Here is a 27,698-nt window from a genome sequence, read left to right on the forward strand (position 1 = left end):
TTTGTGATTTTACACCAGGGTAACTAACTATTTTTTTTAGCTGTAAAAGTGTATGCCGACGTTATAGTGAAATATTTGATTGTTTAAACATTTAGGAAATAATATTATTTTAAAAAGTGTGTTCTGCTATATATACAGTACTGTGCAGAAGTATTAGGCACCCTAGACATTATTATATATATATATGTTTATTTTGTGGTGTGTGTTAGTATAAAAGAACACATTTGAGATTTCCAAATATTCATTTTCCAAAATTACCATTCATTTTTCATTTAATTATTATCTGTACAGAATGTTATACAGGTGCCTAAGACTTTTGCTCAGTACTGTAGATTCAGAGAGGTGGCCTTGTTTCTCATCTTAGAGGTGTGTGTGTGTGTGTGTGGGGGGGGGGTGTCCTGGTAGAGGACAGTGTCTATCACCGCAGTTCAGGATTTTTTCCCACTTTGTACCTATAATTTTGTTGCTATGATTACAGTTTTTTACAATTGCTAAAAACTCAATTTTTCAAAACTCTTCATACAACTCTCTGCATTGCACCTTGACCCCGCTCGAATCGTGACATCACCGTACCCTGACATCATGTATAGCTGTCAATCAGATATCCAGTTGGAAAATTGTTGATGCCCACAAATTTGTCCGTTTAATTTAACGGCTTGTTTTCAATGTAAGCAAACCAGCTGTTACAGATCAATACAAAAGGGAACATGGCCAGCATCTGATTGATTAGAGAATGTAACTTTATGTAAACAAGATGGACACACCTACTCTACTCACTGCAGAACACATTTGGGGAGCCAGGCTGAAACAGCCAGTGCAACTGCTCTTTAAAGAGTTTTAATACACACCATCATCATTTTTTTTAAGCACGTGGAGTGCATTCTATGTATTAACGCTCCAAACAGCAAGGCAAGATCTTAACACAGACAGGGTCGAGAGTCGCTTGCCCCATCAAGGCCATGGAGAGGGGGCAGAGTCATTACATTACATTACATTATTGGCATTTGGCAGACGCTCTTATCCAGAGCGACGTACAGTTGATTAGACTAAGCAGGAGACAATCCTCCCCTGGAGTAATGCAGGGTTAAGGGCCTTGCTCAAGGGCCCAACGGCTGTGCGGATCTTATTGTGGCTACACCGGGGATCGAAACACCGATCTTGCGTGTCCCAGTCATTTACCTTAACCACTACGCTACAGGCCGCCCCCTGCAGCCTGAGTCCTGCAGTCAGCAGGAAGCAGAACCCAGGAAACCAGGACACAGTGGTGGTGTACAGGCTGCTGAAGCCAATCGAGGCCACCCTACACTCCAGACTGGTGACACTGGCAAACAGGGTCCCTGTGGAGAGTGCCAACTGAGGTACCTCTGAGCGCGTCAGTCGGCTAAGACTTCCAGCATTACTGCCCTTTCATGTGTACAACCCCAGGGGTCCTCCAGCATTCTGGATGTAAACAGTCTTTAATAGCCAGTTCATCAGAGATGCAATGGAAAACAGCGAACTGATGTAATTAAATTCACACCACTTTCAAAATGTTTTTTTTATTTATTTATTTTTTAGTTTAATAACACCATCTCAACACTGTGTTTTCTACATTCAAACACAAGCACATTAAAAGCTGTGGGAGCCCTTTGGGTCACTGGCGCACAACATGACCAATGTTTCAATCCCTGATACCATAACTGTCCAGTAAAAACACACCCTGTTTAGGCTTTGAGGTGATCTTTGACATCATGAAGAATAAAACTGGTGTAGGCATCATGGCCAGGACGTTCACACTCACTGGGAAAGGAAAAGCAGGAAAAACATTTTTTTTAAATCCCTGTTCAACAAAGCATTTTTTGTTTAAACAACTTAAAGTGAGCATGGCGCAAATACTGTATTGGATACTGTACTGTTTCAAACTCACACTACAAGATTTAGTGTTGTGTAGGTGAAATGTTCCCTATTGTCCCGCTACTCTGAAATAGCCTATTTAAAGAAAACGCACAATTCGATTATCTTTATTTATTTATTTATATCTTTTATTCATTAATATATGAGTTAACATTGTTCTCCTGTAGCTTCCTGTATCGTCACTCAGCTCAGAAGACAGTTTCACGGTCAGCTGATTTCGCCCACACTGGGTGTTGAATTTTCCTCCAAAATGAAATAGACTAACTTTAGGACCTCTGCGGTGAGAGAGAAACGCGGGGTTGATACGTCGAGTGGGTGGGACGTCCAGTTCTGTGTTATCATTGAAATCCCACGCTGTAGTTAGGTGGTGAGGAGATAAAAAATAAGGGGGTAAGGCGTTTAAAACGTATTACTTTTTGTTTTTTCAGTTTGTTTTAGGAGTCACCCGGTCATGGACATTAAGGCTAGCGGCTTTTAACCGCGATTATGTAACTTATGTAAGAGGACATAGCTAACAGTTAGCTACAGAACTGAATGTGCCCGGACATTGCTAGCTAACTTAACTTAAGTTAACTTAACGTTGGCTATGCTGGCGCTGGTTCAAAGTTTACTGATGCCGGAAGACATTGACTGTTTGGTAGCGTACTTGGCAGCAAGTTTACTAATTGTGTGAAAGTATATTAGCTAACTGATTAGCGATCTACCCGGCCAGCAATCTAGCTAAGTAAGCAAAATGACTTAATTTCGTGGAATTATTTACAGATCTCTATGATAAGCGGTAGCTTGCAAGTTAGCTAGCTAACTAGGCAGGCTAGTTATCTAGTTCATTGATTATTCTCTTTGGCTAACGTTACCTGTGTGTTAGCGAATGTGTAAATCACTGTGACTAGTAACGTTAGCGTTGATATCGTCACTGTAAAGTATTGTTTACACTAGGACTGATTGCATGTAGCTAAGGTAACTTCATGTGCTGTCTAGCTAAGTTGCCTAACTTACTCGTGGTTGTGCCGTTACTAACGTCAGCTAGCTAGACCAATTAACTGCTCTTAACGTATTTTGCAAACGCATGACTACGTTTGAACGTTTGCTCCCTCGATTCCTGTAGCTAACGTTACAGCACAGTGAAGTGTATTCTGCATTTGGGTTGTTATTCTGATTTTTTCAGATGTGGCTAACTCCCACATTTATTGTGTCAGAAGAAGCTTTGTGTACGCTCTCTGAACAGCATCTATTATATTATGTATGCAGTAATGCAACTAAGTTCATTACATGAACTTATCTTAATTATTGGTATCGTGATGAAGACCTTTCACCACAGTTGCAGTGTATGCTTAATTGGGCAACTATTAGGCCATGTCTTGGTACAGTAGCTAGCTAGACCGAGAAAGTCTGTATGCTGTATTCACCTCCCAATTTGAATGAATCACGACAGAAGGGAGCACGATAGCTTTAGTCGTGAATAGTTTGTGATTGTAGACATGCAGACTTAATTTTCACCCCAACTAAACTTTTCATGCACTGACGAGCTGCGCACCTTTTTTTGATAGGCGTGACCTAATTGGTCCAGTCATCCCAGAGGCACAGCAATGGCCTTCAGCAAAGGATATCGCATATACCACAATCTGGACCGTCTCCCTTATAGTGTGATTGTGGAATCAAGGAGCCAAGAAGAATGCCTGCTGTTTGAGTCAGGAGCTGTTGCTGTTCTGTGTAAGAAACAACATTTATTTGTCAAGGGCTTTCAGAAGATGAGGCAACACCAAAAATTGTAGCATGCGTTATTCAAAGTTTTCACGGATTGCAAAACATACAATTTTCTTGAGCTATGCACTACAAAAAAAACAACCTAATACCATTGCAAATCAGATGACTAATTTCACGATTTGCCAATGGAATAAGAATTTCACTTGTCAAGCAAATCTCATTTCAAGTTTGCCGATGAAATAAAAAATAAATAAAAAAGAATCACTTGTCAAGTAAACTTGACAGGTGATTGTTGCCTTGCTGGGATGAGGCATGTGTGACATATTGCCTGCCAGCTGGTTACGTAAAGAGTGATCATCCAGCTGATAACTTCAGTAACCAGCTCCTGGGGGTTGAATGGGATCCTTTGCCAGTGTGTGCAGGAGATGTGTTAATCTGAATCTGTGTGACATCATCCACACAGATAACCTTGAGAAAGGAACAGCAGCCATGCCTGTTGAGAATTCTTGTTCCCCGTGTGTACTTGTTCTGCTTCCCCCCTCTGTCTTTTGCCCGGTTGATCTCCTCACTGGCCAAGTAACCTTTACGTCTTCAGCGCCTTTGGATTTAAACAGTTATGGCGGGGTTTGCTGCCTGTCCTTTCTTAGCCTTGAAATTCAAATGTCAAATCGTTGCGTTGTGTTGCTACTGGCAACGTATAGTGGGCTAACCCTGGTGTCAGCGACTTCTCTTTGACCCCGCTGTTCTTGCAGCTGCTGCAGAGAAAGGGACCATTAAATCCACATACTCTAAAATGTTGGATGCCTATGGTATGCTGGGAGTCCTGCAGCTCAACCTTGGTGAGTAAATGCAGTTAACTGTGTACACAAAACATGTCATTCACTTTAACAGGTGGTGGAATGTCCGCTGTAGAGATTTCTCGCATCAACATGTGATAAGAATGCTGTAGAGGCGCAATACATCCGCTGCCTGATATTTAAAGTTAGGCTGATTGGAGAGTCTAAATTGCCCGTGGGTATGAGTGTGTGAGTGAATGCTGTGTGTGCCCTGCGATGGACTGGCGACCTGTCCAGGGTGTATTCCTGCCTTTCGCCCAATGTATGCTGGGGATACGCTGCAGCCCTCCCTGCGACCCTGTTCAGGATAAGCGGGTTAAGGTAATGGATGGAGTACCTACGGAGCCAGAAGAGTTAAAAGGGACATTTTGGGATCTAATCGAATCTTTCGGTTACCTGTGATAACCGATCTGCAACATCTCCTCCCATCCTGCAGAGGACACTACGCTCCACAGCATGGTGCTGGTGACGGGGTGCAGCTCGGTGGGGAAGGTGCAGGACTCCGAGGTGTTCCGGGTGACCTCCACCGACTTCGTGTCCCTGAGGAACGAGCCCTCGGACGAGGACCGGATTTCGGACGTGCGCAAGGTCCTGAATTCGGGGAACTTCTACTTCGCCTGGTCGTCCGGCGGTGTGAGCCTGGACCTCAGCCTGAACGCCTATCGCAGGACGAAGGAGAACGCCTCAGATAACCGCTTCTTCTGGTGGGTCACGATGTGCAGGAACTTTCCCACTTTTTTGTCTCTTTGTTGAGTTGATAATTTTTTATTTTTTTATCAATATCAAAATGCAAAACCTGAGCTGCAATGTGTCAAACCTGTTCACTTTAAGAATGAACTGTCTTCGATTTATCAGAATACGCAATCAATCAATGTAAAGAATCAATGTCTACCGGACATAAGAAGTACCGTACACAGCAGCTCTATAAAACCTTAGCTGTGTTATCTATGCAGTCTAAAAAAATCTGGGTCATTTATGACTGCAGTAAGCAATACTGTATGTAACTTTGCTTTCTGGGTTGATGACCATTCTGCTTGAAGTCAATCGACTTGAAATGTAGTTTGTGAATTGAAAAGCATGCCCATTGTTCCTTGAGGATTTGTTTTCAACGAATCAGTCGAGTTTCAGTTCATTTCTAGAGTTGACTAGACTGAAATCGGAATTGAGACCAACGCTTTGCTGTCCCGCGGTCTTGTGGCCGGTCGCAGGAACCAGTCGATGCAGCTGCACCTGAAGCACTACGGGGTGAACTGCGACGACTGGCTGCTGCGGCTCATGTGCGGGGGGGTGGAGGTCCGCACCGTCTACGCCGGGCACCAGCAGGCCAAGGCCTGCGTCATCTCGCGCCTCAGCTCCGAGAGGGCCGGCACGCGCTTCAACGTGCGCGGCACCAACGACGACGGCCAGGTCGCCAACTTCGTGGAGACCGAGCAGGTAGCGCCCTTTCCTGATCGTCTGCGACCCGGTCATGACCGAAGGGACGTATTAAGCCTGTGGTTCCCGACCTTTTTTGGCTCGTGACCCCATTTTGACATCACAAATTTCTGGCGACCCCAGAGACTTTTTTTTTTTTTTTTCTAGAATTAGTTCTTGATCATGTTTGTTATACTGTGTTGCAAATACAGAGTAGCCAGATTAGTGCACAAAGTGACATTTTATTTTCCCTGATCAGGAAATGCATGTACAGTTAGGTGAGCCAAAAGGCTCGATTAAAAAAATAAATAAAATAAAAATAAAAAAGAATTTAATCAATTACTACACATTTCAGGCGACCCCATTTGAATTCCACGGGACCCCATGTGGGGTCGCGACCCCAAGGTTGAAAAACACTGTATTAAGCGGTGACAGAGACCGGCTAGCCACTCGCTAATGATGGTTCATTTTGCATTTGCTTGTTTTAGCCAGAAGCGTGTCTTGTGTTCTTGGTCTCTTTTTGGAGTAGTGATTGATTTTATTTCTTCAGTCTTCAGTTTTATTCCATCTCTGTATTTGAGCCTGACTGTTGAACCAAGGCTGGTGCCTGAAAATAATTTTGTGTTTGGCTGCCTCTTTCTCTGCTGAATATTATCTGTGTACTGTTGGTGCATTTGCAGGTCATCTTCCTAGATGACAAGGTCTCGTCTTTCATACAAATCCGTGGATCTATACCTTTGTTCTGGGAGCAGCCTGGTATTCAGGTAAGGTGTGACTTTCTCTTAAAGCTGTCATTATGCAATTTTTGTGCATTTTAGGGAGAGAGCAAGATAATTTTGTGTTGCAAGATAGTTTGTGGTTCGGCAAAGGAAAAGAGTGGATTCTGTTAAATGGGTTCACAGTATATGTCATCTGCCAAATTTCTCAAATGCCATTTGTGAAATTCCCTTGCCTTTTAAATGATTAACATATTGATGTTGCTCTTTCATAATGTGGCAGCAATCTAATTTTTAAAATTTTTTCATTTTATTTCATTGAACATGTGTGTTTTTGAGCACCTGTAATTTAGCTGAACGCTGCATTCGGTGAGGTGAGAGATGTGGGCCCACAATAAAATGAGTTATTTTTTAAAAATGTTTTTTTAATGCCGAGTGGTCTGGATCTTCTCTGCACAGGTTGGCTCCCACCGTGTGAAGCTGTCCCGTGGATTTGAAGCTAACGCACCAGCTTTTGAAAGGTAATTTCGATGAGTATATCCTACCGGTGAGTCAGCCAGGATGGGAGAGGATTACGTTAGATCAGAGAACGCTACCTGCAAAAACACCTTTTCAAGGTGCCTCTTTAACAAAGGACCAGAGCGTACAACCTCCATAGGAAATACCATCAGCATATATATGATGCAAACAGGCCAATCGGCCTGCCTAGACTCATCTTGCACCCGTACGGTCTAGAGACATGCCTGATCTTGATCACCCTGAGGGTCTGTGCCTCGACCACATGATCACTACCTAGTCCCTGTGTGGCTACATTTCCGTGTGTTCTCTTCCATAAGCACTGCATGTATTCTTTACATACAGCTGTGTATTTTACCTAAAGAAATCGGCTCAACAGCACTGCCTCACCGGGGAACTGAGCCTGCACTCCTGAGTTGCCAGATTGTAATGCATGTTTAAAAAAAGAAAAAACACAACCATCACTGTAGAGTAACCTCACATTGTGCAACTAGTTTTTCTCAGTTCTCTAAAAATAAGAAGAGCAAGTGTTAGTAACCGACTGTGTGTGAAGCAAAGCATGCACATCATGCCGTTAGAATTGGATGGAAGACATTGCTATACAGTATACACTCTGAGCACTTTATTAGATAAAGCTGTACACCAGCTTGTTAATGCAAATATTTAAGCCAATCAGCCGTTGGTGCCAGACAGGGTGGTTTGAGTATGCTGATCTCCTGGGATTTTCACACACAACAGTCTAGAGTTCGCTGAGAATGGAGCGAAAAACTAAAACATCCAGTGAGCAGCAAATCTGCAGGCGAAAAACACGTTAATTAGAGAGGTCAAGGGAGAAGGGCCACACTGGTCAAAGCTGACAGGAAGCTGACAGTAACGCAAATAACCACACAGTACTGTGGTATGCAGAAGAACTTCTCTGAACACACAATGTGTCAAACCTGGATAGGCTACAGCAGCGGAAGCCCAATGAGTCTAAAAATAATAAGTCATAAATACCTAATAAAGTGCTTACCGAGTGTGTGTGCGATTTGGATTGCGTTACAGGAAATGCTTACAAATTGGCATACAAATCTGTGACTCATAGTTTGTCACGTATCGCACCCTGTACTTTGCTCTCTCCAGGGCATGCCTGAGATTCGTGTCCGTGCGTGTGCGTTCTTATTTACATGTATCCTCAGCCGTTTGGCTGTACGTCCCGTGACCCCTGCTTGTGACCTCCGAGGGCGTGTCCTTATAAGGCGGGCCCGCGATTTCCTGCGCCTGATCCGATTGGTGCTTTCCACAGGCACTTCAGTGAACTGCGGCGTCTCTACGGCGACCAGCTGATCGTCAACCTGCTGGGGGCGAAGGCGGGGGAACACCTGCTGACCAAGGCCTTCCAGGTGGGACGGGGCCACTTCTCTTTCTGTTGCTCCTGTTGTCAGGCCCGGCGCGTCCGTGCTGTACTGTGAGGGTGGTTAAGTTGGCACCGATGTTTGGCAAGTCCAGTCACTTCCAGAGATGCGCTTTCATAATGATCTGTTGTCTGTTACTTCTTCAAATGAATCATAATATGGTGTCGGCGGGCTTCCTGCTCACTTGCTATTCAAAGCCTCGGCCATTGACCTACATCGTGGTTTAAATTTGTGAGGAACGAAGAAAAGAAACCATCCTTATTATCCGTAACTTCCCTCTAGAAATGGGGACCACTTCTTTAGTTGGAGGTAGGGCGGCCTGTAGCGTAGTGGTTAAGGTAAAGGACTGGGACCTGCAAGGTCGGTGGTTCGATCCCCGGTGTAGCCACAATGAGATCCACACAGCCGTTGGGCCCTTGAGCAAGGCCCTTAACCCTGCATTGCTCCAGGGGAGGATTGTCTCCTGCTTAGTCTCATCAACTGTACGTCGCTCTGGATAAGAGCGTCTGCCAAATGCCAATAATGTAATGTAAGGTACGGGATGGGCACTAACCTGGAAGCCCAGCCTCGTTTGGTGTGTGTGCTCCTCCCACTCTATATTTTCATGCGTTTTCTTTGGCCTGCTAAGCAAGCAAATGCGATCACCCTCTGAGCAGGGCTGCCCAACCCTGTTCCAGGAGACTGTCCTGTGGCTTTTCGTTCACCGTAATTTGGTACGCCTGATTCTACCAATCAACAAGATCTCTCGCTGTATGAGCAGGTTTTTGTCAGGGTTGAAGTGAAAACCTACAGGCCGGTAGATCTCCAGAAACAGGGTTGAGCAGCCCTGCTCAGAGGGTGATCACATTTGCTTGCTTAGAAGGCTAAAGAAAACGCATGAAAATGTAGTGTGGGAGGAGCACTCGGTAGAATGAGCTGCTCTCTTTTAGGGTTGATGTGAAAACCTACAGGCCGGTAGATCTCCAGAAACAGGGTTGAGCAGCCCTGCTCTAGCTGCAGAATGAGGTGTGCTTTGTCAGGGTTGAAGTGAAAACCTATAGGCCGGTAGATCTCCAGGAACAGGGTTGAGCAGCCCTGCTCTAGCTGCAGAATGAGGTGTGCTTTGTCAGGGTTGAAGTGAAAACCTACAGGCCGGTAGATCTCCAGGAACAGGGTTGAGCAGCCCTGCCTTCGAGGCCGAGAGGCAGCGGGCAGCTGCTCATGCGGTGGACGGACCGGGCGCGCGCGTTCCACCGGTGTGACCGTGTTTCCCCGCAGGGCCACCTGAAGACCTCGGTCCACGCCTCGGCGGTCGGCATGGTGAACTTCGACTACCACCAGATGGTGCGCAGCGGCAGGGCGGAGAAACTGCACAGCGTCCTGAAGCCTCAGGTCAACAGGTTCCTGGAGGACTGCGGCGTCTTCTTCTACTCCCAAGAGGGCGGTGTGCAGAGGTGAGGAGGTGCCTGGTACCCCGCTGCCCGTCCGTTCTGACGGGCACGCCAGTGCCTTTGGCTGAAAGCCAAATGCCTGATCCTTCAGTACCCACAGGGCAGAACATCTTTTAACATGGGCCTTTCGTTTTTAAATCCTCTGAGAGCTTATGCTGCATTATTTAGTGATGTTATGATGTCCTTGAGCATAGAGAGAACCCTTCTCCTGTTTGACACAGACTTGCACATGCACGCACACACCCTCACTCACTTGCACACACTCTTACGCACACACACACACTCTCATGCACACACACACACTCTCATGCGCACACGCACGCGCACACACTCTCACGCACACACACACACACTCTCACGCATACACACACACACTCTCACGCACACACACACACACACACACACACTCTCACGCACACACACACACTCACGCGCACACACACACACACACACTCACTCACTCGCACACACACTCTTACGCGCACACACACACTCTCACGCACACACACACTCTCACGCACACACACACACACACACTCTCACGCACACAAACACATTTCCATGTTGTAATGCTGTTCTTCCTTCCTCAGGTGCCAAACCGGTACCATACGTGTCAACTGTCTGGACTGTTTGGACAGAACCAACAGTGTCCAGGCCTTCTTTGCCTTAGAGGTACGAAAAGCCCAAAGCTAGAACCAAAAAAAAGAATACACTTGGGCAGTTTACTCGACCTAATATGGATTGTTGCGTAATGTTTGATAATGCCCATTATGTAGTTATGTAGTATCTGCAATGTAATTTCAAATATCAATAACCCCCCGCTGGCCCCTCCCATCCCTTGCTGTCCACTGCCGGGGCCAGTTCAGGCAGAGCAGGGGCATTCCCTCTAGACTTCTTTATTCACTGTGTTGCTGAAGACCACAGTAGCTAGTATGACAGTGTTTCGCTATGTGGACGTTAGCTTTAGCCTTCTATACGTGCTTTACCGCTAAAGACCACCATAACCTTTAAGACAGCTTTAGCCTTCCTTACTCAACATGGTGCTGCGGACCACAGCTTTAGCTTTAGCATTAGCTTCAGCCTTCTTTACTCAGTAAAACACTACTGCAGCCTGCCTGATGGGTATTTTTTTTCTGCCCCCTGCTGTTCAGATGGTGCCGCAGCAGCTGGCAGACCTGGGGCTGATGGAGAAGTCTCAGCTGCTGGGCCGTTTCCAGGAGGCCTTCCGCACCATGTGGTCCCTGAACGGGGACTCCGTCAGCAAGATCTACGCTGGCACGAGAGTCCTGGAGGGGCGGGCGAAGGTCAGAGCCTGGAAACCCCGCAAACATCTCCTCAACCGGGGAGCACTGACGAGGCTACACCCAGACTGCAGCTAAAAGTGCCGCAATTCTGTGCAACTTGTGACACAGTTCTGTGTAAACCACAAATGACCGCATCCGTTCTGTTCGTGGAAAGCCAAGCCACTTGCATGTAGACTCGCGTGTAGAACCACCAGATCAAAAATGTTTTGGTCACAAGTTTATTTTTAATGGGCTGGAGGTGGGAGCTGTGTTTGTGCAACAGGCTAAAGTGCAGCGGACTTGCGGTTGCAGTTTGTTGCACAAGTCCTGCCAAAAGCCAAGTTTGGCCGGCTCTCGTGGAGCGGCATAATTGGCTCGCTGCTCCAGAGGGAGGGACTTAGCAGGGTTAAGGGATCGCCGTGCACAACAGCACCCCGGGCGCCTCGGAATCACGGTCACGAGCATGAGACGAGACGAGACAGCTTGAAGAAGGCGGGTCGCTCTCCTTCGGGCTGCCGAGGGACGGGGTGTGGGTGGTGTATCCCCCAGCTAACACTAATTGGATTAGATAGGGTACAATTGGCTACCAAATTTGGAGAAAAAGGGATCTGAAAAATCTGAAATAAATAAAATAGAAAAATAAAAAAAGGCCTGGGGATTCACTTGGTCAACATAGGATTGGTACAGAGGGTCACACGCGGGTGTTTAGATGCTCCTGGTTTTAATGTTTCGTGTCCGTTCCCCGCAGGGCGGGAAGCTGAAAGACGGCGCTCGATCGGTCACCAGAACAATCCAGAACAACTTCTTCGACAGCTCCAAGCAGGAGGCCATCGACATCCTGCGCCTGGGAATCACCCTGAACTGCGACCTGGCGGACAAGGCCCGAGCCTTCCTGACCACCAGCACGCCCCACGGTACGCGGGCGGAGGGGCTCCACCTCCGGGACGGCGGGGTTTTCCCTCATGAAGTCTGCGTGGGGCTCAGTGCAGTCACTCGTGGAAATGAAGTGAAATTAACGAGTTGGAAAAAATGCCTTCCGTGTTCTGTTGGCGATGTTTTCGGGGCGAGTAAATCAATTCGATTGATCCTGACGGTGCTTGTGCAATGCTGCCATTTTAATTATTCAGTAACGGGCTCTTCAGGGGCTGCCCAGTTCAGTGTAATAACATCCTGAGTGTTCAGAGTCGTTGCTCTAAGAGCCCGTCTGACCCACTGGCTGTGGAACGTCTGCACTTCTCCCTCTCTGTTCCTCCTCTTGATATTATTCTCTCTGTCTCCTTCCTCTTTCCAATGCTTGCAGCAGTAGTTTCCTAGTTATTGGTGCATTCAGGTAGGTTGCCTTAACTGCTGTCCAGTGCTGTGCTGTGGCGTGTTTTTGTACTCTCCATTTTGATGAAACATTGAGGGCTCTCACTGTCCTTCCGAGACCTTGAAAGAATGTAATTTCAAAAACCTCATGGAAAGGTTATTGAATGTAATCTAATATTTATTTGAAAACGGTACTGGGATACGCTAAGATACTTGGCTAGCAGCCTGACTTTGCTAACATCCTGGCCAGCTCCCTAGCATTCCTAAAATACTGGCTATCTCTTTCATATTGCTAGCATACTGGCCAGCTCCCTGATGTTGCTAAATCTATTGGCTAGCACTCTGACATTGCTAGCATATTGGCGAGCTCCTCTTTACTTACTCCTGTACATTTGAGCATCCCCTCAGAAGCCCTAGGTGCAGTAATGGCCATATTTGCTGAAAATGTTAAACCTAAGTTGTTATTGGATAGGTCATGGAAAAATATGAATATTTTAGTTGGGAACCTTTGTGACTTTTTTTCATATGGACCAATTTAAGACCGTTTTCCCGGGAGTTCTTCTGTTACTGTGATCTGAAAAAGGCCCCTCTCTCCCGCTACAGCGTCTCCCGGGGTACTCCTGGGAATGTGCCAGAACCATCACAGGTACACCCGGCCCAGGCAGGTGAGGGTGTGCGTGGGCACCTGGAACGTCAACGGGGGCAAGCAGATCCGCAGCGTGGACTACCGGAGCCACGCGCTGGACGACTGGCTGCTGGACGCCCCCCGCAAGGCCGGCCTGCCGGCCTCTCAAGGCAAGGACCGGGGCGTCCATTCTGTCAGGTGTAATGTGACATCCGCATTTCCGTAAATTATTGTAGTATGACGGTATGTGAGCTCAATTAAACGCATGTTGATTCCGGAATTTTTTGTTTGTTTTTCGTTCGTTTCTTTTTTTTCTTTCTTTTCTTTTTTCTTTTTTTTTCCTCTCTGCCACATTTAAGATGTTTTTCTGGTTGTTCCGTAGGCAGTAAAGCCAGCCCTGTAGACATCTACGCCGTTGGGTTTGAAGAGATGGTGGAGCTTAATGCTGGTAACATTGTCAGTGCCAGGTGAGAGACTGTTCATTCTGGTGGTTCCTGACCTGCATTGTGTAGAAATTGGAAAGGAATGTTTCAAGAAACATGTATTTTACTCACTTAAATTCTTCTATTTGATTCTGAGAGCCTATGTGGGGCGAAAGCTTCTTCTATTAACCCATTTTAATCAGTATCAGGATGAGGACTGTTTCTGGATATTTCCTCACTATATTTAGAGACTTATTGCATGCTGACTACAATTATGAAATATTATTTGAGTTCTCAACTCAAAGCCCGCCAGTCAAATTTGGTGTCACTTAGAAGGGAGGGCACAAAAAGACATCCTGTTATTCTGTTAAAATGGAAGACTTGGGTTTTTATTTTGCCTTACGTTTTTCCAGTAGTGGAATGGTAATTTGGCAAACTTGGCTAGTTACCTTGATAACTATCTACACATAGACTGGCTTTGAGGTTCTTTCTCTAGCCGTTGACAATAAAAAGACTTGAATGATTGAAGTGTTATTAATTAATTTGTTTTATTAATGTGCGTGGGCATTGAGTACCATTAAATGGTAGACAAATGGTGTGGGTTTTGGTAAACCAGCGATTTGAGTTTCCTTGATCGTTAAAAGCGGTTATTTTGAAATGCGTGTGGATGCATTTAGGGATGGCCTGTAGCGTAGTGGTTAAGGTAAATGGCTGGGACACGCAAGGTCGGAGCTTCTAATCCCGGTGTAGCCACAATAAGATCCGCACAGCTGTTGGCCCTTAACCCTGCATTGCTCCAGGGGAGGATTGTCTCCTGCTTTGTCTAATCAACTGTACGTCGCTCTGGATAAGAACGTCTGCCAAATGCCGATAATTGAATGCATCACACAGAGTGTAGGCAGCGTTCAGACAGCCTGCCTGTGTAAAGCCAGGCTCCTCTGCCACCCGCAGCACCACCAATCAGAAGCTGTGGGAGGAGGAGCTGCGTAAGACGCTGTGCAGGGATTACAGATACGTGCTGCTGGCCTCCGAGCAGCTCGTCGGGGTGTGTCTGTTCGTCTTCGTCAGGCCCCAGCATGCACCATTCATCCGGTATGTCCGCCTAAAAACGCGCCTCTCTCTCTTCTCTCTCTCTCTCTTCCTTTTAGTTCCAGTTTAATTATCTTTCAGTTAAACTGACTTACGTTTCTTTCCGTCTCCAGTCTCGGTCGGACCAGAATGTTCTTTTTAAGAAATGAGTGTCAAAGGGAATTCGCCTGCATTTCACCTGCCGTCTACAGTATAAATGTTGCAGAATATTGACCTGGGCTTGGGAATGCATTTGAGATGGTGTATTTATGGAGCGGGACTTGTCTTCATGAGTGAGATCTGCTGGAATTGGGATTTGAACTGGAGGCCGCAGTGCTGTCTGTGGAATGGTGGTCTGAGCTCATTCATGAATGACCGGGGGGCGACATGGCTCAGGCAGTAAGAGCAGTCGTCTGGCAGTCGGAGGGTTGCCGTTTCGATCCCCTGCCTGGGCTGTGTCGAAGTGTCCCTGAGCAAGACACCTAACCCCCAAATGCTCCTGACGAGCTGGTCGGGGCCTTGCATGGCAACCAATTGCCGTTGGTGTGTGAGTGTATGTATGAATGGGTGAATGGAGAAGCATCAATTGTACAGCGCTTTGGATAAAGGCGCTATATAAATGCCTGCCATTTACCATTTTACCATTCTCTTTGATGCCGTTACAAACACAGCTGACGGGGCCAGGAACAGGAAGTGATGCGAAGCCTGCTGTTTTTTGCGTTGTTGTTTTTCAGAGATATCGCCGTGGATACTGTTAAGACCGGCATGGGCGGAGCCACCGGGAACAAAGGAGGCGTGGCCATCCGCATGCTCTTCCACTCCACCAGCATGTGCTTTGTCTGCTCCCACTTTGCCGCCGGCCAATCACAGGTCAAGGAGAGGAACGACGACTACAGCGAGATCTGCCGCAAACTCAGCTTCCCCATGGTAACTATAGCGTAGCTTCACGTGTGGGACATCTGTGGGACCTGGGCCTGCTAACAGGATGCAAGAAGTTTGAATCCATTACCTTACATTACATTTATGGCATTTGGCAGACGCTCTTATCCAGACCAACGTACGGTTGATTAGACTAAGCAGGCTCCCCTGGAGCAATGCAGGGTTAAGGGCCTTGCTCAAGGGCCCAACGGCTGTGCGGATCTTATTGTGGCTACACCGGGAATTGAACCACCGACCTTGGGTGTCCCAGTCATTTACCTTAACCACTACGCTACAGGCCGCCGAATCCATGGTGGGATAAAAGCCATTGTCCCCTTGAGCAAAGAACTTAACTTGAATTGATTCAGTAAATGGCTGTGATCATTAAGCATTAGCTTAGCTGTGTGGTTTACCCTGGATAGAACACAGACAGGCAAGTTAAATAATCCTGTATGTTCTGACATCTTCCTTTTTCTCCTGGATCTGTTTAACCGGTGCTTTTGTAGATTATTTTTAGAAGGTGTTCCATCAAAGGCCTGAGTACCAAAGTTGAAAGCGGAACCCTTGCAGTTAGCAGAGCTCAAATAGCTCAGCCTTCAGCCTGAAGATGTGAAAGTCTGCTATGTGCTGCTCTTAAATACACAGCTCTTACCTCTTGTGATTTATATCCTGTGTGTGCGTGTTTGTGTGTCTGTGTGTGTGTGTGTGTGTGTGCGTGCACCCTATGTGTATCTGTGTGTACATCTGTGTGTGTGTGTGTGTGTGTGTGTGTGTGCGTTGCGTGTGTGTGTGTGTGTGTGTGTGTGTGTGTGCGCGCGTGTGCGTGCGTGCGTGTGTGTGCGCGCGCATGTGTGTGTATCTGTGTGTACGTCTGTGTGTGTGTGTGTGTGTGTGTGTTTCCTGTCTGTGTCTGTGTGTACATCTGTGTGTCTGTGTGTGTGTGTGTGTGTGTGTGTGTGTGTGTGCGTGTGTGTGTGTCTGTCTGTCTGTCTGTCTGAATCCTCCACTGTCTCCAGGGCAGACAGTTGCAGTCTCATGATTACATCATCTGGTGCGGAGACTTTAACTACCGCGTGAACCTGCACGGCGATGACGTGAAGGAGCTGGTCAAACGGCAGAACTGGGAGGTGCTGACGGCCAAGGACCAGCTCCTGGAGCAGAAGGAGGCGGGAGCGGTGAGATCATAATAATGATTAAAAATGAATAATTATTGACAATCTTTATTTGTATAGCACTTTTCGAAAGTACACTTACACAGAATATGATAAAACAATAATGTGATAAACTACGAAAACAAGAACGTAGAAACCCCCCCCCCCACACACACAAAGGAGTAACTAATGATGGACAGAATAAAAAGTGAGAATAATATAAATAAATAAATACACTCGTACTGGAGCGTCTCCACGCCTGCTCCTACAGTGTACAGCTGCCCTCACTCATCGTTTTCCCGCCCTCGTCTTCTCAGGTGTTCAAAGGTTTCATCGAGGGGCCGATCGACTTCCCGCCCACCTATAAGTACGACTTCATGTCGGACGAGTACGACACCAGCGAGAAGTGTCGAATCCCCGCCTGGACTGACCGGGTGCTCTGGAAGAGAACGCAGTGGAATTTCGAGAATTCCGGTAAGGAACGGGGGGGGGGGCCTTTTACGAGCTGAGCCTGCGTACCCTACGTTTGGGGGTTAACGGAGTGCACTGTGTGAATATCGCTGATGCATGCTTTATTCGGCGAGCGCTTTCGTGTGTCCCGCAGTCGAAGAGGATAATCTGGTGAACACGACCGAGTACGGCGGAAACCCTGGGACCCTGCTGCATTACGGCAGAGCGGAGCTCAAGACCTCCGATCACAGGTGTGAAACCGGATGAGTTACGGAGGTGACACTGGATGAGTTATGATACTGGATGAGTTATGGAGGTTATACAGGATGAGTTAAGGAGATGATACTGGATGAGTTATGGAGATGATACTGGATGAGTTATGGAGATGATACTGGATGAGTTATGGAGGTGACACTAGATGAGTTATGATACTGGATGAGTTATGGAGGTTATACAGGATGAGTTAAGGAGATGATACTGGATGAGTTATGGAGATGATACTGGATGAGTTATGGAGATGATACTGGATGAGTTATGATACTGGATGAGTTATGGAGGTGACACTGGATGAGTGATGATACTGGATGAGTTATAGAGATGATACTGGATGAGTTAAGGAGATGATACTGGATGAGTTATGATACTGGATGAGTTATGGAGGTGACACTGGATGAGTTATGGAGGTGACACTGGATGAGTTATGGAGGTGACACTGGATGAGTGATGATACTGGATGAGTTATAGAGATGATACTGGATGAGTTATGGAGATGATACTGGATGAGTTATGGAGATGATACTGGATGAGTTATGGAGGTGACACTGGATGAGTTATGGAGGTGACACTGGATGAGTTATGGAGGTGACACTGGATGAGTTATAGAGATGATATTGGATGAGTTACGGAGGTGACACTGGATGAGTTGTGGAGGTGATTTCATCGCGTGTCTCCGATGTCTTTTCATATGAAAGTATGTGTGTCCGTGGTTGGTTGGATTGCATATCCGCGCAGTCACAGGGTGTTTGGCGGGTGGCGCGGCGCTGACCTGGGCTCCCCGTCTCCCCAGGCCCGTGGTGGCCATCGTGGACGTGGAGGTGCTGGAGGTAGACCCCGAGGCACGCCGGCAGGTGTACGAGGAGGTGGTGATGGCCCAGGGGCCTCCGGACGGCACCGTCATCGTGTCTCTCTGCGAGGGGGGCGCCATCGACGACGCCCTGATCGACCACCTGCTGGCTGAGTTCGAGTCGTTCGGGGAGGTGGTTCTGATCAGGCGAGTTCTCTTCCGGCCCGACCCAGTGAGCTTTGAGCCGTCAGCAACTTTAACTGCTCCTTTTATGATCTAAGCAAATTTATAAAAACTATTTGTATTTTTTTTTGCATGCTACTTTCCATCAGTGTCTGCAGGTTTCTGTGGCTTCTCTTCTCTTCTTTTAGGATCCTAGTATTAGCACTTTGGAAGCTAAGAGTGAGGACTCAATAAATAATTTAAAGAATACACATAAATGCTGAAATGCCCCAAAGTCCAATACACTCTGTGATGCTCCTGGACTCACTGAAAATGCCAAGAAATAAGTAGATTATGAGGAGCATTTTTGTATTTGGGCATACATTTTATTTCTGCTATTTATTGCTGAATAAAACAAAAAGATGAGACCGTTATGAGACTTATTTCAGGATTTACCAATGTGGTAAGAAGGTGTCACTTGTCAAGAAAGGGTGACTTGAATATTTTCTGCTCGAGAGAAAGAAATAAGATTTGATTACAAGATTAAAACGCTTGTTAATACAGAGTGAGACTTGTTTATTACTGTGCTGGAGTTTTGAGTCCCCTCCTCCACCCCAGTCAGCAGCATAGGCAATGTTTGCCAACCTGGAGTGTGACTCTGGGCTGTTCCCTGGTCCCTCAGGATTGTGGAGGAGAAGATGTTGGTGACGTTTCTAGAAGGTTCCTCCGCTTTGGCTGCCCTGTCGCTCAGTGGGACCACGGTGAGTCTCTGCCTCCGCCAGCAGTAACCAGACATATTTTGAGGGGGGGGGGGGGTGAATGGAATTAATTTAAGGAATGAATAAACAAAATGAGGAAGCTAGTGTGAGGAAGGTTGGAGCAACGATCGGAGGTCAATTTGCTTAAACAATGCTTAACATAAAAGCAGGCTGGACTGGTTTACAACCAAATAAACAAAATGGTGGAGAGAGAAGACATGCCTCTCTCCCTCTCCCTCCTCATCTATCTCTCCCTCTCTCTCCCTCTCTCTCTTTCTTTCCTTCTCCCTCTCTCTCTCTTTCCCTCTCCCTCTCTCTCCCTCTTCCTCTCTCTCTCTCTTTCTCCCTCTCCCTCTCCTCTCTCTCCCCTCTCTCTCCCTCTCCCCCCTCCTCTCTCCCTTCTCTCTCTCTCTCTCTCTCTCTCTCTCTCTCCCTCTCCCTCCTCTCCTCTCTCCCCTCTCTCTCCTTCTCCCTCCCTCTCTCTCTCCCCCTCTCTACCCCTCTCTTCTCCTCTCTCCCCTCTCTCTCCCTCCCTCTCCCCCCCCTCCTCTCTCCCCTCTCTCTCTCTCTCTCCCTCCCTCTCCCCCCCTCCTCTCTCCCCTCTCTCTCTCTCCCTCCCTCTCCCTCCCTCTCCCCCCTCTCCCCCCTCTCCCCCCCCTCCCCTGTCTCTCCCCTCTCTCTCTGCGAGGGCAGGTCCTGGAGAAGAGCATCCAGATCCAGCTGAAGAGCCCCCGCTGGATGGAGAGCCTGGAGCAGGAGATAAGTGCGGACAGCGTGTGCGGAGGAGTCCTCTCCCCCTGCGGCTCTGCCCTGCTGGCCGAGGACACGGAGCTGGTGGAGGAGGAGGACTACGAGGAGGAGGAGGGTACGGAACGAGAGGGCGGGGCGCGGAGCGACGCAGACATTCACAGACCTGGAAGTCAGGTCTCCACACTCCACACTTGCCTGTCTGTGTTCTATCCAGGGTAAACTACACAGCTAAGCTAATGCTTAATGCTCACAGCCATTTACTGAATGAATTCAAGTTAAGTTCTTTGCTCAAGGGGGTGGGCTTTATCCCACCATGGATTCGGCGGCCTGTAGCACAGTGGTTAGGGTACATGACTGGGACCCGCAAGGTCAGTGGTTCGATTCCCGGTGTAGCCGCAATAAGATCCGCACAGCCGTTGGGCCCTTGAGCAAGGCCCTTAACCCTGCATTGCTCCAGGGGAGGATTGTCTCCTGCTTAGTCTAATCAACTGTACATTGCTCTGGATAAGAGCGTTTGCCAAATGCCATTAATGTAACATAATGGAAGTGGAGGTGCAAGGCTGTGTAGCTTTTCCAGTCTCTTGTGAGTTCTGGTTGTTTCCAGAGGTTTCATTGCCATAAGCGGTAGACTGCTGTGGCAGAGCTTCACTAAGAAGGCAATGAATAAACCATCAAATAAAACACAAGAATAAGATTGATTTCATCGACTTAAGTGGGTGAGCTTGTAACATTCCTTGTAGTGTAGAGCAAAGATAAAGCAACGCTTGAAAATAAATCAGTAAAATATTTTTACAATTTTTAAAAAAATAAACAGCCTTCAGTGGAACTTTATTTGGTGATTATTAGGAGTTCCATTTCAGCTGATCCTGCACGTCTCAGTGTGACTGAGGAAATAAGATTGGCCCCAGGTTTTTGAGGTGTGGCTGTGGTTGCAGATGATGTCTATGAGGACCCTGGAGAAGAGGAGGTGGAGGAGTATCTGTCCCCCACCACGCAGCCCGGCCTGGGGAGGGGCCCTGGGTCCTCCCCCGCCTCCTCACCCAGGACCAGCCCCTGCCCCTCGCCCACCCAGGACCCCCCGGCCCCCTCCACCTGGTACATCCCCACACCCATCTCCTCCTCTGGACCTCCACAAGGTGCCATTTTACTATATCAATCATCCCTAAATAGGCGTGTTTTCCTCATGTCGTTGTGTGTTTTGCAGGTTTAGACGGATAAGTCGAACATCTTGTTGGTGCAGTATGTGTTCTGAGAGTTGTAGCTGTAAGCCCTGTGAAATGCATGAGAATCGTCTGACCTGTGGTGTTGTGTGGTTTTGTGTCAGATCGGCCTGCGGACCTCAAGCCTGTCAGCGCCCCCTCTGTTGAGCCCAAACGGCCCCCTCCCCCTCGCCCCAACGCCCCCCCCCGCCCGCCCAGCACCACCCCAAAGGCCCCCGCCTCCCTCAGGTAACAACTGGGTTTTTATCTCCACATTACATGGGTAACGCAATATACACAGCTATTGCAGCTATGAACAACATTTTAATTTACTGGCTAACTGTGAGCGAGCCAGCCCTTTCACATGCAGGAACTGGAATAATTGAGCTAACTTCAGCAAGTTAACTTGTATTCAGAGCAGCAAATTAAAATATTGTTGCCATGGCTACCATGAGACTCCACGTCGCCCGTGGTTACGCTCAACTGCTCAAAGGTATTGATTGAATTTATAGTGAATATGCAGATCACGTTGAACAAAAGCCAGACTGTAGAACTACATTTTGAAAAAGGCCTGTGTGTGTGTGTGTCAGTGTGCGCACGCTGAAAGCCTGTTAAGTCCCAGCTCATGAGTCTCCATCTGCCTGCTCCAGATAAGAAGGCTCCTGCTTGATAACTGACAAGTTTATCTCAGCCCTACCAGTGCTGCTCCTTTGTGTTACGCAGTTGCTAAAGGGCGGACTCTGTTCTGTTTCAGGTTGGGGACAGCCCTCCACAGGGCCTGTTCCAGGAGCAGGGTCGAGATCGGTGAGTCTTCAGGTTTGTCGGGAATCTCCAACACAATGAACTTTTGTGGTTCAGAACTTATTGGCCTTACCAGACCAGAGCCTGGAAATACCCTGTAGATTTTTGTTTATGTTATTCTTGCACTTATGAAAGGTCAGTGAAAGTTAATGTGTGTGTGTGTTTGTACGTGTGTGTACGCATGCGTTTGTTCTTGTAGACCCTTCCCCCACGGCTTGGAGTCACAAGGCCTCAGCCATCAGTCCACCCGGGGGCCCCAAGACCTATCCCTGGGGCCCCGAAACCCATCCCTCAGGTTCATCCTGGGGCTCCACATATCCTCCCGGAACCCCAAACCACCCCAGCAGGGCCTCCACAGGGTGAGTTCACGTTCATAGCCAACTGTTCTCCTCCTCCACACTTAATCCTGTTTAACTGCTAACATGTTCAGTTCTGCACTCTCCACATAGGTCTTGTGTGTGTTTGAAACTGAACCTCAGAGATTCCTAATCCTTTAATGTTTGTGTGACAGAGCTGCCCCTGCTTCCTGAGCCATTGAAGCCTCAAAGACCATCTCCTCAATCCCCCCAAGATCCTATACTCCAACCACCACCACCAAGACCTCTCCAAGATCCTATACTCCTGCCCCCACCCAGACCTCTCCAAGATCCCATACTCAAACCCCCCCCATCTAGACCTCTCCAAGATCCTGTACTCCTGCCCCCACCCAGACCTCTCCAAGATCCTGTACTCCTGCCCCCACCCAGACCTCTCCAAGATCCTAGACTCCAACCCCCACCAAGACCCCTCCAAGATCCTCTACTCCAACCCCCACCAAGACCCCTCCAAGATCCTCTACTCCAACCCCCACCAAGACCCCTCCAAGATCCTCTACTCCAACCCCCACCAAGACCCCTCCAAGATCCTCTCCTCCAACCCCCACCAAGACCCCTCCAAGATCCCATACTGCAACCCGCACCCAGGTCCCTCCCAGACCCAATCCTTCCCGTGCCCCTGGTTCCCTTTCCCGCCCCCCAGGCGGCGTCTCTCCCCCCTGCCCTCGCCCAGACCTCGCTGACCCTCCCCGCTCGCAGTCACCCCTCGTACGCCCTGCCCCCCGACCCCGGCGCCGCGTCCCAGGTGAGTCTCTCCCACACACAGCGACAGGTTCCGCAGTGTCACCCATGCCGTACGTGTCAGGCTGGCGGTGGTGAGCAGGGACTGCACTGCTTCTGCAGGTCTGTAAAGTGTAGTCCCATGTCTCTAAAGCAGCCCGCCGTGCCTGCCAGACATTTGCTTCAGCCTTGCGCTACACCGCCTGGTTTCACTCATTATCTGAACCAAGCGGGTGAAACAGTTGGTGAAATAAGGCGGTGTAGCACACGGTATGAACCAGGACGTGGAAGTTGAGTAGCGCTGCTATTTTTTTTTACAATTTTTGTTGGTAGTATTTGATATCTGTCAGTATTTACCCGTGAGTTCCATTACGCTGGTGTTTTCATAGACCTTCGGTGAGTTTTTTTCCCTTTTGTTTGTTTGTCTCTCTCTTTCAAAAGCAGGAGCAATTCTGAGGGTAGCAGGTATTTAAGACCCATTTTAGCCTGTGTGTTACTTCCTGCTCTACAATGTCTACAGTTTCAGTTAATGGCATGTTCTCTCACTGAAGTAACCTGCATACCAGTATGTTAGCTTACAGTTTCCCTCCTTTTTGATTTTTTGATTTTTATTGTTTTATTGTCTTGGTCTATTTTGCCTCAGACAGCCATATTTTAATACATCCTGCCCTTCCATAAGCTGTTGTGTTCATTGGCTTTTGTGTTTTCCAGTTAACACTCTTGATGGAAACATGACGCTTTCCAGTTCAGTCTTTGTGCAGTCATCGCTACCTGAAACGTCTGTCTTTCTATATGTTTTGACGTAAAACTCCTCTCCCCATAAAAAGACTAAAACGTCTCAAGGTACATTCATGACTGTAGAACTGTGGTAACCAACCCTGTTCCTGGAGATCTACCATCGTGTAGGTTTTTATTTCAGCCCTATTTTGGCACTAATTATTAGCTCAAGAAGATCTCTAGCTGTTTAAGGAGGTGTGTTTTGTTAGCGTTTGAGTGAAAACCTACAGGATGGTAGATCTCCAGGAACAGGGTTGGTTACCACTGGTGTAGCGAGTAATTGGCCCAAACGCACTGTCAATGTGTCTTTCGTGCTTGGGAAAGCTAGCCTTTGCTATTATGGTTCTGGATATGGCCAGTAGGGGGAGCAGAATTGTAAACTGCTAGGCCAAGACGTTACAGTGCTTACAGACACTGTTAACACCAATAATTCTTCTGCCACAGACCAATGGGATGCACAGAAGCCAGAGCGACGCCCAGTTGGGAGCCAACCCTTTCGACACGCTCCCCTTTTCCTGGCACAACACCCAATCGCTGACCAGAGGCTCCTCCCTCAGGCCCTCCCACAGCCCGCCCTTGGCGGCCATTCCGGCCTCCCGGTCTCTGAACTCCACCCCCCTCTCCGCCCTCCAGGGGCTCCCTGCGGTCCCGGAGCCCGCCTGGCTGTCCCAGCTGGAGCCCCCCCCACCCTCCCGCTGCCGGTCCCAGGAGGCCCTGCGCTCCTCGCCCAACCCCTTCCTGTCTGGCAGCCAGCCAATCGGCACCAACCCTTTCACCGGCCAGCCCGCGGTCGCCAAGCAACGCTCGCTCACGCCCGACTTGGCCGCGCAGCAGCGGGCCCTGCCCCCCGCGCCCCTGCTCCAGCCCACCCGGGTAGCGTTCGGCCCGGGTGCCTCCTCATTGGCCGCCCCGCCAGGGCCCGCCCCGGCGGTCCGGCTCCAGCAGTGGGTGACGTTCGACGATGATTCCGACTTCCCCGTGCCCGGGAAGACCACGGCGGCCCTGCCCCCGGCCCTGCCGATCGCCGCCCCCAGGGCGAACCCCAATCCAGCGCAAACGCACGGCGCCTTCCCCGGCTCTGCGCTCGACTCTGCCCTCACCTGGGCACCTGCGCCCACCTCCGCGTTCCCAGGAGCTCCACCTCCTATCCCAGCCAGGGCCAACTCCGGAGACCCCAGGGACCACTGAGCTCTAGCTTATCCTCAAAGGAGTTGACGGAAAGATAGATTTTTATTTTCTATGTAAAGGTATAGGATGTATCTCTACGTATAACTATAACCATGAAATTTGCACACAATCTCGCATCTTCAGAAAGCGGAATCCAGTTTTCTTGGTGAATTAGAAATGGTTGATGATGCATTTGTGATACTGGCTATTGACACACTGAAGGTCCTTTTCTTTTCTCTATGTAAAATCCAGATTTCATGCAAGTTATTAGTTTTAATTGACTTAACTTTTGTCTAGTGGTTTACTCACTACTGTTGATGTATAATTTATTCACATAGGAACCAAGCCCCTAACTATATCTACTGTACGTCTGTATAAATGTTGTTTTTATTTTATTTTTATTTTTTTTGGAACCAATATATACCCGCTTTTTTCCCCCCCCTTATTTTCTTACATTTTGGAATGGCCAGGCATATGGAGGCTGATGTCATAAGCAGCACAGGAAAGCACTGATGTCCTCTGAGTGCTTCAGGCTCACCGTACCGCTGGGCGGGGCTTCAGGGCTGCAGGTTCTCAGCTAACCAGAGGGGGCGCTGTCATGCAATAAGACGCCTGCGACTGAAACCCCGGCCCGGAACTCCGGAACTTTCTCCGCACCGAGAACCTGGGCTTTTCCGGCACAAACGGCTCTCTGCACCTTTACGCATTTTCATCTATGCATATAATGACCATCACAACTGTGTGAGTTAAGTGCAATATGTCATTTGTATGACTTGTGTGCAGGTGCTTCGTATTGCGTATTTACCCAAGTACTCTGTGCCTAAATATCGTCTACCTTCCAGCATCAGTTGCTCGTGAGCTCTGTGCTTAACCCAGTCTTTAAAAAGGCAGGCTTTGCATCCGCTGCACTCTCCAGCTGACATTTTGCTTCGGGATGACGGCTAGTACACTGGGCTCTCTCGATGTTTTTGGGAAGAACAGGTGCATCGGCAACCCGTCGGCTATTCCTCTCCCCCACCCGTTAACCAGCACTGGGATCCTTCACCTGCATTGGCTCCTCAAACCCAGTCTAGGCCCTCAAAGACTTTTTGTGACTCGGCAGATCCGTCAGACCCTGCAGCCTGTTAGGACCAGAGTTGAGGTGCCCTAAACTCAAGGTATCTAAGGAACAGACTTGAGTTCCTTAGATGCCACTAAGGGCTCCAGTAAGGGCTATAGATAAGGCTGCGGGATGCCCGGTTTTGGGGAACAGAATATCCATCTGTGTTCCTCTGGGTCCCCTTTCGTCTCTGGGCGCCCATCGCAGCAGCCTCCGCTCCCCTTTCTGGAGAGTCCACACGCGCACGTGCTCTCCTCCGAAGCACACCATGTCAGTCGCCATTTCTCATCGTACCAGAGTTTACTAAGCAGACTCACACAGACATGGGTCAGTGGAAAGTGCTTCATGTGCAGTTTCACAGGTACACAGTCGACCAGCAGGGGTCGCTGGTCTGCGATCAGGCACCACCATCCCCGCCGCCTGAATCCCTCTCATCTCTGCATGACGCTAGGGCCAATCGTGAGTGGTCCTGGGGGGGGACTTCAGGCCACAGTCGACTCTGGCCTAGTCCAGATACAAGGCTGTGGGGCCCATACATACGTGTGCTGGAACAGTGCCTTAGCAGGATGGGCCACTCGGCCATCCTGTCTTCAGTCTATTTGAATGTGTGTGTTGGATGGGCGTCTCCTGCAGTTGGTAAAGGGTTAAAGGGTTTGAATGTAGGCGAAGCAGGAAGTAACTCAATGCTAACTCAATGCTATTCAGGGATGCATATAGTTGTTCAGCACTGTACGGCTTCTTTTCTTTTTTTTTACACTGGAATTACACATTTTATTACAGGACTCTTGTAGCTGCTGTCTCTCAGAAATGCCTAAGATGTGTGCCTGGTTAATATCCACCTTCCGCTGTTTTCCTTTGTGTGCATAGTAACCTGCCAATATAAATAACGTGTACGCAGATTTTAAGATGGATCTAAGCAGGTTTGAAGGGCTGTCCAGGAAGCCACAGAGATGCTACAGAACATGCCCTCTGTAATATATGAGATTATTTTTTATTGCTTTTATACATATGAATTTAAATTATGCACAAAAGAGGAATAACGCTTTTATAAATGTAGCTGTCTTTAATGGTGTGTGGGTGTGGTGGAATAAACGTCAGAATCCCCTTTCTGATAGCTTTGTGTCCCCTCTGTCTATTATTTCAATATATTGTTATAGTACAATATAAAGATAGCCGTAGAAAACAGGAGGTCTTTGTTCAAGTACTGAATTAGATAATTCTGCAGTTACGGTAAGTTGCCACTGGAGGCACTGGTAAGCAAAGTTGTTGCAGCCATGCATAATTGTGACTATTCAGTTGTTTGTTCAAATTGGATTTATTCTTTCCATACGATAACCTAAGGTGTTACACGTTGAAACACAAAATGGTGGCCAAGTATATTGTGTACAAGTTTCCCAACCTTGCTGCATTGCACGTTAGCTGATGATTTTGTGCCTGAGATGAGTAAGATTGTTCCATTTCACTTTGACTTCAAGCTGGAAGAGGGAAGCGATTTAGCCTGAAGTGAAACCCCATTAGCAGGGGCTTAAGTTAAGCCTTCATGGGGAAAGCAGTACTACCAGATGGCCTCCAGTTTTGTGATTACTTTTTTATTTTCAAAAGAACCCTTACATTCACACACTAAATAGCTGGCTGACATTCACATTCTTACACTTCATTTAAAAATGTACATTTAAAAACGGTATTTGCTACTGCCTACTG

The 27,698-nt window shown here is 48.0% G+C and overlaps 1 protein-coding gene across 1 annotated transcript; it reads left to right on the forward strand.

Annotated features, from left to right (window-relative positions):
• Positions 1–2,343: 2,343 nt before the first annotated feature.
• Positions 2,344–27,109, forward strand: LOC133108183 (synaptojanin-1-like). Its single transcript, XM_061217620.1, is given in 29 exon segments — positions 2,344–2,617; positions 3,441–3,603; positions 4,350–4,436; positions 4,870–5,137; positions 5,642–5,867; positions 6,527–6,610; positions 7,022–7,083; positions 8,364–8,460; positions 9,730–9,905; positions 10,493–10,574; positions 11,054–11,206; positions 11,934–12,099; positions 13,097–13,288; positions 13,501–13,585; positions 14,492–14,632; positions 15,343–15,535; positions 16,543–16,701; positions 16,995–17,151; positions 17,282–17,378; positions 18,194–18,397; positions 19,035–19,113; positions 19,804–19,975; positions 20,796–20,996; positions 21,185–21,261; positions 21,263–21,308; positions 21,814–21,863; positions 22,060–22,219; positions 22,372–22,979; positions 24,176–27,109. Coding segments are annotated over 28 exon segments (4,890 nt in total). The 5' UTR covers positions 2,344–2,617; positions 3,441–3,479; the 3' UTR covers positions 24,920–27,109.
• The last annotated feature ends 589 nt before the right edge of the window (positions 27,110–27,698 follow it).

The sequence above is a fragment of the Conger conger genome, chromosome 13 (genome assembly GCF_963514075.1).
Source record: "Conger conger chromosome 13, fConCon1.1, whole genome shotgun sequence".
In the NCBI taxonomy this organism is placed as follows: Eukaryota; Metazoa; Chordata; class Actinopteri; order Anguilliformes; family Congridae; genus Conger; species Conger conger.